This window comes from Pristiophorus japonicus, chromosome 1 (assembly GCF_044704955.1).
Source record: "Pristiophorus japonicus isolate sPriJap1 chromosome 1, sPriJap1.hap1, whole genome shotgun sequence".
In the NCBI taxonomy this organism is placed as follows: domain Eukaryota; kingdom Metazoa; phylum Chordata; class Chondrichthyes; family Pristiophoridae; genus Pristiophorus; species Pristiophorus japonicus.
In genome coordinates, this window is record NC_091977.1 from 393,299,186 (window position 1) to 393,311,430 (window position 12,245).

The following is a 12,245-nucleotide window of genomic DNA, read 5'->3' on the forward strand; positions in this document are numbered from 1 at the left end:
CTGAGAAATTCAGCATGCAGGTAAGGGTTTCTAATGAGCCAGCTGCTCTCTGGCCATTTAAAGGCCAAGGTTTGCAGCAAGGCCCTGAGGGGGGAAGGAGGTTGGAAGGATGGCTAGTGTCAAAGGCACAAGGAGAGCCAACAAGTTCACTGATATGGAACTGGAGACACTGATGGACGGTGTGGAGGACAAAAGAATACTGTTTCCCGACATGGGGAGACCTGGCAGACAGGCAGTACATAATGCATGGAGGGAGATTGCAGGGGAGGTGACAGGCACCTCCATGTATGTGAGGACGCACCCTCCCGGGAGGTTGCTGGCCAGTCTGCACCCGGCCCTTCCAGGGTGGCGATGCGTCGATGCCTCCTAGCTCTGGGGCGACGGGGATCCTCCTCCTCCTCCTGCGGTGCCACCTCCTCCTCCTCCTGCATCTCCTCCTCCTCAGGTGGTACTGCTGGCTCAACCTCCAGTGGCTGTCCCCTCATGATGGCCAGGTTGTGCAGCATGCAGCAGACCATGATGATTATGGAGACCCGTTGAGGAGAGTACTGCAAGGTTATCACCAGAGCGGTCCAGGCACCGGAACCTCTGCTTAAGGATGCTTATACATTGATCGATGATGCACCTGGTGGTATAATGAGCGTCATTGTATGCATGCTCTGGCGCTGTCCTGGGGTTCCGCAGTGGAGTGAGCAGCCAAATGGACAGAGGATATCCCTTGTCCCCATGCAGCCAACCGCAATCCTGATTTGAGCCGGTGAAGACAGCAGGCACACTGGTCTAGCACAGAATGAACGAATCATGGCTGCTGCCTCCCTTGCCCGCTGCCTGTCTGCATGGTGCTGACAGCGACGCCTTCTCCTGCCTGTTAGCCTGCTTCTGACCAGGTATACCAGGTGTCGCCCTCCCAACACTCCCATCCTCCCATCCTCAGGGTGAACATTGCCAATTAGGTCTCTGCAGCCCACAGGACTCCACTAAAGAGTCAGATTTGAAAGTTGTAACTTCGATGGTATGAGACGTGAATTGGCTAAAATAGATTGGCGAATGATACTTAAAGGGTTGACGGTGGATAGGCAATGGCAAACATTTAAAGATCACATGGATGAACTTCAACAATTGTACATCCCTGTCTGGAGTAAAAATAAAACGGGGAAGGTGGCTCAACCGTGGCGAACAAGGGAAATTAAGAATAGTGTTAAATCCAAGGAAGAGGCATATAAATTGGCCAGAAAAAGCAGCAAAGCTGAGGACTGGGAGAATTTTGTAATACAGCAGAGGAGGACAAAGGGTTTAATTAGGAGGCGGAAAATAGAGTATGAGAGGAAGCTTGCTGCGAACATAAAAACTGACTGCAAAAGCTTCTATAGATATGTGAAGAGAAAAAGATTAGTGAAAATAAATGTAGATCCCTTGCAGTCAGATTCAGATGAATTTATAATGGGGAACAAAGAAATGGCGGACCAGTTAAAAAATACTTTGGTTCTGTTTTCACGAAGGAAGACACAAATAACCTTCCGGAAATACTAGGGGACTGAAGGTCTAGTGAGAAGGAGGAACTGAAGGATATTCTTATAAAGCGGGAAATTGTGTTAGGGAAATTGATGGGATTGAAGGCCGATAATCCCAGGTCCTGATAGTTTGCATCCCAGAGTACTTAAGGAAGTGGCCATAGAAATAGTGGATGCATTGGTGATCATTTTCCAACAGTCTGTCAACTCTGGATCAGTTCCTGTGGATTGGAGGGTAGCTAATGTAACACCACTGTTTAAAAAAGGAGAGAGAAAACAGGTAATTATAGACCGGTTAGCCTGACATCAGTAGTGGGGAAAATGTTGGAATCAATTATTAAAGATGAAATAGCAACGCATTTGGAAAGCAGTGACAGGATTGGTCCAAGTCAGCATGGATTTTTAAAAAGGAAATCATGCTTGTCAAATCTTCTGGAATTTTTTGAGGATGTAACTAGTAGAGTGGACAAGTTTGTTAAATATATTCAAAATGGAGTTAGATGTGGCCCTTACGGCTAAAGGGATCAAAGGGTATGGAGAGAAAGCAGGAAAGGGGTACCGAGGTGAATGATCAGCCATGATCTTATTGAATGGTGGTGCAGGCTTGAAGGGCCAAATGGCCTACTCCTGCACCTATTTTCTATGTTTCTATGTTTCTAAAAGTACAGGGGTACTCAGCAGGTTTAATGGAGCCAAAACAATAAATAAAATTACATGAAAAGCTAAATACTGCGGACCATGGAAAATTAAATTAAAATAATGAATAAAACTATTTACCTTAGCGGTGTCACGTTCGAGCATCGAAAACCTCGCGGGGGCACTGCCAGCAAAAGTCCTCCCTTTTCCTCGGTGAATTTCGCTGTCCAGGTGGCTTTCCAGCAGCCCGCAGGCTGCAGAGCTCAGCGCTGGAAACTTACCTTTACAGCAGCTTCACCGCACCGTTTCCGGCGGACATGAACACCACTCAAATCTTTTCCGAGCTGAATATGGCTCGGGGAGGGAAAAGTACCCGACCACGACAGCCGATCGATTTTTTCGATCGACCGCCCAAACTCCACAGTGGCCGTCCCTTCGGGGACAGTGAATTTCAGGCCCCAAATCTTTAAGTCATTGCAGGGTACCTATAATCACACATACACTGTTGTGAACTTCATTGATTTTAATTCAATTTTGACTCTGGTACCTTTTGTTGATAGTACTCTGTATCACTAATGACAATTACATTCTCACAGAAGGATTAAGCATTGTGGTTTAATTACTGCAAGTCTATCCAGAAACAAGCAACAGGTAATTACCAGTAAATAGTATGGCCAGTGTATATTACAGACAAAAATAACACACTGATACAAATTTTACCCTTTGAAGAAAATAGCACGAATTGTACTATTCTGATGTTTCTAACCTATGCACAGCGATTACATTGGCTTGGAAATGTATGGTGTTATCATATAATTAAAAAAATGAAAACATCTGTGACCACTGTAAAACCTACACACATTATATAAACCTTCATGCAAATGAATCTAGGGATGGTGCTAAATGAGACTTTTAAACTATAAACAGATTTATCAAAACAGTTACACATCAAGTAAATTGTAAGTAGTTTTGCCTACCTTTTAATTTTAAAGGGGCACAGTATTCATGAAAAGTGCTTGCAAACCTTTTATTAATGCATCTGTCACACTAACGTAAATCTCATTAGAAGTACATCATTATGACAGTTGCACTTAATGTTGTCAGGGTAAAAGTCCGCCAAAAAAGCAAATTTGTAAAATATCTTCACAAAGACAGTACCCCTTTAATATCATTTCTCGTTATATGCATGAGTGCCAAGTAACAGGAAAAAGTAATGAAGTGAAACAAAATCCAGCACGTTGACTTCATCTTGTTCCTTCATTAAAGAAGAATTTTAAAACAGGCCTAGGTAAAAAATACAAAGGCAAAAAAATACAACCCTAAAAATGTTTTAGAAGAAAAACAACTGATAAGTGACAGCACGTTACAGCATGAAGAACATGGAATGAGATTTCCTTTACACATTACAGCTAAAATGATCAGCTGGAAAAACTTACTGAGCCAATGCTCTGCACTGATAATACATCCACACTTGGCGGCCAAATTCTGCAAATATATTGTGAAGAATTCTGAAAGTGCAAAATATTTTGGAAGAAGAAAACACTGCTGTACTCATAACTTCTATGATGGCGAATTAATGTGGAGAGTGTATGATGAGGGCTTTTTGGAATGGAAAAGTCACGGATCTTGAGACCCTCTGTAGGACAGGCTGAGCACCTAAAGTTCTGCATACTGAACAGCCAATGGAAGGCTTGAGAGAATTTCTCGCAGCACTTTGGGACATGTCTATCCCAGTTACATAACACTGAACATTTAAATATATATTTATATAGAGAGTTGTAAAACATTACAATTATAAAAGGAATATAAGCTTCTTGATCCCTCATTCCACACAATGCTAATAAAATAAAACTGTATGGGACATTTCCGCCATGGCTAGTCTGTTATGAAATGTATCTCCATTCGAAATGGAATGTGCTTTGCTTTGACCTCACAATGTAAGCTGTTAAAAAAAGAGCTAAAGATTAAAGTAGTTGTCCAAATAAATAATTAGCGGGTTTTGAGTTGATGAAAGGAAGGAGAGGGCAAGGCACTGCCTTCTGTACTGAAGTTCTCTTGGATTTCCTCTCCACTGTTCTGGGGCTCTTCCTGAAGCTGACCACTTGCTGATTTCTCAGTGTTACTGACCCTGGTTTCTAGAGGAACTGTGAAAGCTTTATTATAAAATTGAACATCAGAACCAGCAGGAAGATATGTTTGATCTTCAAATATGTCCTCTTTCTCCTCTACTTCATTCTGGTTGCTGGGTGATGGAAGCATGCCACTTTGCTGCAGGAAGAAGCTGTTTCTGGTCTCAATCTCCATCAGGCCATTTCCACTGAAACCTTGATCATTTTCCAGCTCCACCCATTCTTTTATCAACTCTTGTGTCCGATTATGTTTCCACCGTTCAGAATTTGAAAAATGCTTATCAGGTATATAATTGTAACTTATCACTTCCTCCTTTGGGCTGTCACCACTTATAATGGCTGCGCTTGCAGTTGTACCCCTGGAGTCTATAAGTACAGCAGGTTGTGCTTCTTTCGCCTCCCATGCAGTCATGCCACTTGATTCGTCCTCTGGCTCAATAGAGAACACATTTCCCAAAATAGGCAATGGAGTAGATGCCATGTTCAGTGCTGTGGTGTTAATGGTCCACAAATCAAGAGTCCTGCCCTTATTTAGCGCAATGGGCTCAGAAGTTTTAATGTGTCCAGAAAAAGTCTTCAGCAGTGCAAACATTCTATCTACATCCTTCCAGTAATTAGTCCAGTCTCCAAGGCTAAGGCTATAATTATGCCTGTGTTCAAACAAGCTTTCATCCACACTGTACAAATTTTCAAGTCCTTCCCAGTTGATATTTTCTGTGAAGTTTGGCAGTTTGAATGGATTAACCTTCCCATCCATCCCATAGCTGTCCTCTGCTGGCAGAAACAAAGATTTGAAATAGATTATTTTCACATACGGCACACATCCATAATTGATGAAGCACTGTGTTTGCATGCAAACATGCACCTGCTCCAATATCAACTGGTTGTTTAAAGCAAAATTAGAGATAGCATATCCCACCACAAAGACTTTAGCAAGGCTGCACAGCAGGAACAGAATTAAAACACGCATCAGAATTTTAACATAGGCAACAGGGGAAGAAAGAGAAATAATGATAGACCACAGCCACAAACTCACTGTCAAAAAGAGATTTCTTAAAGAAAGTACCTAAAGTGTAGCCTTTTTGATTTTGCAAACAGCAAACACAATATAAATTAAAAGCTAATTTTCACCTTATCTGATATTTCTAGCTGCACTGCCCTTACTATTTCATTACATTGCAGTCAAATAGCATTTAGAAAGCAAAAGTATTGACATTTTTATTAGTTTCAGATAATGCCGAACCGTTCTCGCACACACACAGATATGTGCATACACATACTTTGTTTCAGTTATTTGCAAATTCTTGTTTTAACACAAATTATATTTAGTAGAAAGATTCCTCCACTAAAATCCAATCTCTAGCTCAAATTCATTTTATTATTTAATTTATACAGTAAAGTAACATCTCAGAACTGATATTTACCACTTACTGACGATTGATAACAACATCTTAGGAGCATCCGACCACATCAAGGTGCCAGAACCATTGGCTAAAGCACAGGACATAGCAAGGTTCTTGTGTCTCCATACAACCAAGGATTCCATGGGAATTATTTTGTGAGTGATATGATTTTCATGCTGACAGTCTAATTTTGAAAATACCGTTGATGTAAAAGGCTGGTTATATGTTAATGTCAAATTGTATTTTCTATAGATTTAATTCAGTATTGCAAAATTTCTGAAAATGTGCTAAAAATATTATGGGCTGGATCCGAACAAGTAGAGTATCCAGTTATTATGCGCGGCTAATAATGAACTTGTACAATTGGTCAAATTTTGACCAAGGTTTAACAAGGCCAAGAGAGAAAACAGTATTGTGATTCACACAAGAAGGATAATAAAAGGATTTTGTGTAATAGTATAACACAGGTGATAGTGAATCGGCAGCCATTTTACAGTTTTCTTCAATTGAAATAAAAATCAGGAGATAAAACAAGCTGCTAACTTGTTATCATCCGTCTTACACCATCACACAAAGTGGAAATTACCCACCTTGTATTGTAGGAATGAACAGGTCAGGTGAGGATGTTGAGCAAAAGGTAAGGTACCAAGAAAAGATGAAGAGAACATTAATCTGTTCACACCCTGGGAAATGATCTATGAACCTCAAATCAATCACCTGAAAACAGTGATTTAGTGTACAGATTTAGTTTAAGAGCAGCATATTAGAAACTGCAGATTCACCAGGGAGCCAATGACAGACCTGTGTCAACTAATAACATCCTTCATCTATTGGAATTTTCCCTTGGTGCTCTCCTGGCTTGGATGTTGAATGTAGTCTTCTCCATGGCTGACATCTTCACATCATTAAACCTTTTGTAAACCTGTACATTTTAATTATATGCATCCCCTGTGTGGCTTTATGTCTGGATTCCGTCCTGACCATGAGTTTGAGTATTGCTGGGCATTATCTCATCCATCAAGAGGCTCATCTAATGTCAAGCATAGCTTGTGTGTAATTTTCGTAATTAATGCCATTTTTCCATCAGCTCTATTGTTGGTACTACTACCCAGTCACTTATACCAGGCCTAAGGAGTTTCATTTTGATTAATCTCAGTGTCTTTGAACAATCTCTGACATCTGGGTGGGTTTGGTTGGTTCAGTGGTAAATAAACTGCCTCAGGTACCTTTATGTTTGACAGTCTGGGAAGTATCTTCCCTCCCTCCATGTCTACATAACTAGGGATTCTGCTTTTTACATAACCATAGAATTCTGTCATTTGCATCCCTATATTCTATCCTGTCTCCCTATAGTCATGTTCTTTTCCCATCTGCAAACTGTATGATGACAATCGATATACCAAAACCTCTTCCATTTAGTCATCAAAAGCCTGGAACCCAGTACCAATCTGGTGACAAAAAGTTGCTGTTTCTTTTAAGGATTGGCTATTTTGAAACTGGATTTTACTTCATGCTGTACATGAAGTAATGACAATGGATTCAAACAAAACCTTCCAGATTTCAAGGAAATATAAGAACACTAACAGGAAAATAAAACTCAGTTAATTTGCTCACTGTCTCTGAAATCAATGCAAAGGGCTTGATCAGGCCACATCAACTTACACCTCCTCTGGAGCCATCTTTTGTTTCTCAGTTTTGACGAAGGGTCATCGACTTGAAACGTTAACTCTGTTTCTCTCTTCACAGATACTGCCTGACCTGCTGAGTATTTCCAGTATGTATATATGTATTTATTTATTTATTTTGTCCTTTTTTCTTTCTCTTCCCGCCACCACCCCCCCCCCCCCCCCCCACCCCACACACACACTTTTCCGTTGCTCTGTACTTGCATAAAAGCTGTTAATCTCTATTATCTGGCAATTCTGATGTTGGGGGGCAATTTGAACCAAAAAAAAAAGGTTGGTTTAGAGCTAAGGGGGAGTTAAATTGTTAAAAACCAGATTCCCGACTTCAACCCGCCCACTTTCGATTTTAACGGAGGTGGGGGACAGGGACAGGCAGCCAACCTGCTGCAGGAGGCAGGACAGCATTTTAAATATTCTAAGAGGCTGGAAGCCTCTTTTTTAACCTCTATTTTGTTTTTAACTGCATGTGGACAGGTGTTACAAACTTTGTAATACCTGACTATTACAGCAAGGCATGGACTGGTGGATCCAGTGGGTAAGTGCCTTTAAACCTGCCTCCTGAATCCAGGGTCCCTATCTAACCCACCCCCCGTGATCAGGGACACCTCCATGAAGCAGTAAAAAGTACAATCCAAGGTTTATCTCTCTGTTCAATTAGGAATCTGATCATTTATTTGAACCAGATCTGAGTCTAGTTCATTGGGTACTAGTCTATCACTAACACATGGCGGTAATTTACAGGCAGAAAACTGGCAGTTGCAGATTTGTCGCCCCTTACACGCCTGCCCGATTTTCTTTTCCAGTGAATGAGGTGTATAAATGGTGGCCAATTTGCAATTGCCAGCTTTATGCCCGCATCCAAAGTGAAAATTCTCCGCACAAGTGCTTTATGCATCATGGGGGAAGATTGGGCTTGATTTTCAACTTGCTACCAGGTACAAAACTGACATTGCAAATCAGCTACCCATTACAGAAACCCCTTGATTTTCATTTCCATTTGAAGGATTTTGGACTTTTCAATATGGATTTCTAACTAGATACCCTAGATTACTTGCTAAAGGATCAACATTTGTTTAAAAAACAAAGTCAAGAACACAGAACTGTTAAACTTGACTGAAATCAGAAGGCATGCTAGGAAGTTTGACCAAGTTCAAAAGGTATCATGGATATTATTATTGCTTCAGACTGTTGAAGACTAACTGCTTTGTTCAAGAGGCAAGCTGTACTTTCGGGGAGATAAGGACAAGGTTAGAGATAAGGCAAACTATAACCAGGACAGCTTGTTTTCACAAGCCATCAGAAAGAGCGAGAAAGGGAATAAAACATCAGAAGGCTGTTTTGCAGCATCAGAGAGAGATATAAAAACAGCCATTTGAAAGTGATTGCCAGGAGACAGATTCAGAAGCAGTTCAAAGAAGATGTCAACAAATTTGCCGCTCAGTCCCCAGAAGCTGAAGAATTGATCACTCTGAGTTGAGCTGTACTCCTGGAAAATGCTATAAGCATCTCTATCTGTAAAACTGTCATGTCTTAATGTCAAGAAAACGGATTATTTAGAGAAGTTTTTCAGCCTCGCTTGATTCTTACCTCTCATACCCTAAAGAGTGAGAAAGTAACCCTTCACAATGATTTCAATGTAAATGAACATCACGTGGTTTCTATAACAGGCAGCCGATCCACATTGCCAGGTTTAAGCCAGGTGCCAAGTTGAAAAAGCTCATGACTTCTATGTTATGTTTATAAAAAACTTGTTTATGATTTTGTTACACATTGCACACACTTGAAATGATGATTTTGACTGCTTTTGCCTGACATTAGCAGGACAATAATAGCCTCATATTGGAGTAGGTAGCTTAACCGGTCCATTACCACCGGTGGTGCTGGCAGCTCTACTTTGAAAGGGGCCTAGTGCCGGATGTCCAAAGCACCTGCCCTGTTTCAGGCCATATGCCCATTTTAATATGGAAATTGGAGTCCTGTGACGTAAATAGGAGCCCGATTGCCAATTTAGGTTGGAATTAGTCGGAGCCTGCGCTGTGCACATTCTGGCCAGTTCCACGGGCAATGGAGCTAAAGAGGCCTACCAATGATAAGGATGAAATTATTTTAGTAGGCCCTGGAGCAGCACTGCCCTTTCAGGGTCCACAAAAATAATCCAGTCACTGCTGCCCATGGACCCCCTCCCGCCCACACTCCATGATCGCGAACCCTCTTCCCCCGCCCCCCCCCAACCCCTTACCCCGTAGCTTACCTTGCTGAGGCTGCTTTGGCTCAATTTTGAGGCCTTAATCCATCGAGCTGCATTGGGATGTCTGTTTGATGCCCCACAACTGCTGCAAAATTTAAATGAGACCGAAGCCTCAAAACCATGGGGGGCACATCATGCCCGGAATGGGTGGCCGACCAGTGCCCGCATTCTCCCAGTTGCCCAAAAATCAAAATTAATCCCATTGAGTCCTCATGAGATTTCTTAAAGCCATATTTTATGCTATTTACAAAGTGTTATATAAATAAAAGATGACACAAAAGCAAACTGAGGAAACAGTGTTACTTTGGGGGGAAAAGGTAGACATATAATGAATGGCAGTCCTGTTAGATGAATGGCATGGCCTGTGAGAGTTAGGAAAATGGTCAAAGCTAAAAAATCAAAAGCAAATCCAAAGAAAATCAACAAAGAGCAAGCAGGACAAATGATCTTTTAGTCTTGGTTTGGACAATCCAGGTGGTTGGATACGTTTCTCCTTCGGAAAATAAGGCAATGAAAGATGACTAATAGTTATAAGTGCAGGGCAAACAGAAAGCAATGCTGCAGCAGCAACGCGATGAACCTACACACTAAAAAAAAGGTTTATTAGTGAAATGGACAATGTACGATGAGTGAAAGTGAAGTAAATCTGTTGGTAGGAATGAGCTGTAATTTACTAGCATGAATTAATTTATCCTCTCGTATTGACACCACAGAAATATACAAGCCCAGAAAAGACCACCATAGTAGACATCTCACCGTGTGAGCACTGTGCAATTTCCATTTAACTGGAATCAATATTACCTTTTTATTGACCGCTGTTAGGAACAAGAACCTAAACTGGAGATATATCTAATATTATTGGAGAAGTGCAATAGGTGCCTTGAATAATAAGGGTCAGATTTTTCAAGTTTTATTTTACTTTGGCTTCTTTTAGTGATCCTCTGTTAAAATAGAGAGAGATTTTCAGAGACTGCGCCGCTGGTGAAGCCTCACATACACAGAGTGGCTTATTGGGAAACGTGGATGCAATGCCTGCGATTATTCAACCCATAGAAATCAACAGATGGAGAATTGTAGGCAGTGCACCTGGAAGTTTCTGATAAAAGAAAAAAATTGAAAGTTCTTGCATTTATTTAGCATCTTTCACAACCTCAGGATGACCCAAAGCACTTTATAGCCAATGAAACACTTTTGAAGTGCAGTCACTGTTGAAATGTAGGAAATGCGGCAGCCTATTTGGGCACAGCAAGCTTTCATAAACACCAATGAAATAAATGACCAGATCCCGTGTTGCTTGAGAGATATTGTCCTGGATAGCGGGGTAAATCTCCAGCTCTTTCAAATAGTGTCATGGGATCCTTTTACGTCCACCTAAGAGGGCAGATGGTGCCTCAGTTTAATATCTCATCTGAAAGACAGCACCTCCAAAAGTGAAGCACCCACAAATGTGCAGCACCCACACAGCACTGGAGTGTCAGCCTAGACTTTGTGCTCAAGTTTCTGGAGTGTGACTTGAACTCACAACCTTCTGACTCCGAACCAAGCCACATCTGACAAAGCGTCCTTCCTCAAATGGTGTATTTGAGTTCAGGGAACTCAGAGATGGGCGGGGGGGTGGGGGAGGGGTGGGGGGGCTGGATGCGAGGGGGTGGATGTGTGGCACAAAATACAATAATCCAAACAAAGGTATATTTAAAAAACATGAAATTATTCTGTGGGATACCAGCATCAACCTGTGTTAACACTAAAATAGCAGAGTGAGTAACATCTGATAAACATATTGAGGGTTCATATTCTTGTATCTCATGGTGGAATACCAGGGCTATGTATGTACATGACCGTTAGACTAAAATTAGCTATATTTTAATTAATAACATGCAAATAACATAACATTAGATGTGAAACTAGCAAACATTACAGGAAAGAGCAGGAGGTTTGAATATAATGAGCTGCTTGAGGGGTGCTTATTGTCCGCAGATTTATTTCAGTTGTCACATGCTCAGCACTGGTGCTTTTGTATTCCCCAAATTGACACAAGTTACAAAATTTTTTCATTTATTCATGAAAAGAAAGACAACTAGGGGCTCAAAACCCTTGGCTCTTCTGCCACACTCTTGCCGCACCTCCAGTGAGAGTGTGATGGAAGGACTGAAAAAGTTTATGACCTGGATACACCAGGTGAGGTGATGGCTTTGTACAGGTGTTCCCACAGGACCTTGTAAGTGGCAGAGCCTCCACTGGCCCTGCTCAAGGCTATCAGCACAGAAAGGTGCACTGCTGGAGGCAGGGACTCCCAGGCTAGGAGCTCGTATGTCCGTGGTCTGGCAGGATCTCGGTGGGACAATAAGTGCTATGGGGGTATTTGTGATTCCTTACTGGGCTGGTCCTGGCAACACCTCCCCATCAGACCTACGGAATGTGCTGCTAATGGCTTGGGCACCTGCTTAGGATGTCTAACCTGGGAAAACCTGCAAACTTTGGCGGGGTCGGTGCCATTTTCTCTGGGATCAAAGGCCCCAGTATTTATTTAATAATTTTGTTCTTGGGCAGTTAATTTTTTCCTTATCTTTTGGATCTTTCTCTATATGATATACCACCTCCCTTCTCAAAGATGACCTTACCCCAGTTCTATA

At 41.6% G+C, this 12,245-nt stretch overlaps 1 protein-coding gene across 1 annotated transcript in view; it reads right to left on the reverse strand.

The window, feature by feature from the left end:
- Nucleotides 1–2,689: 2,689 nt before the first annotated feature.
- The window catches only part of LOC139274607 (extracellular sulfatase Sulf-1-like), a 547,728-nt gene continuing 538,172 nt past the window's right edge, over nt 2,690–12,245 (reverse strand). The window contains exon 21 of the mRNA XM_070891301.1: nt 2,690–5,050. Coding sequence (XP_070747402.1) covers nt 4,137–5,050 — 914 coding nt within the window. The 3' untranslated portion in view covers nt 2,690–4,136. The remainder of the gene's footprint in view (nt 5,051–12,245) is intronic.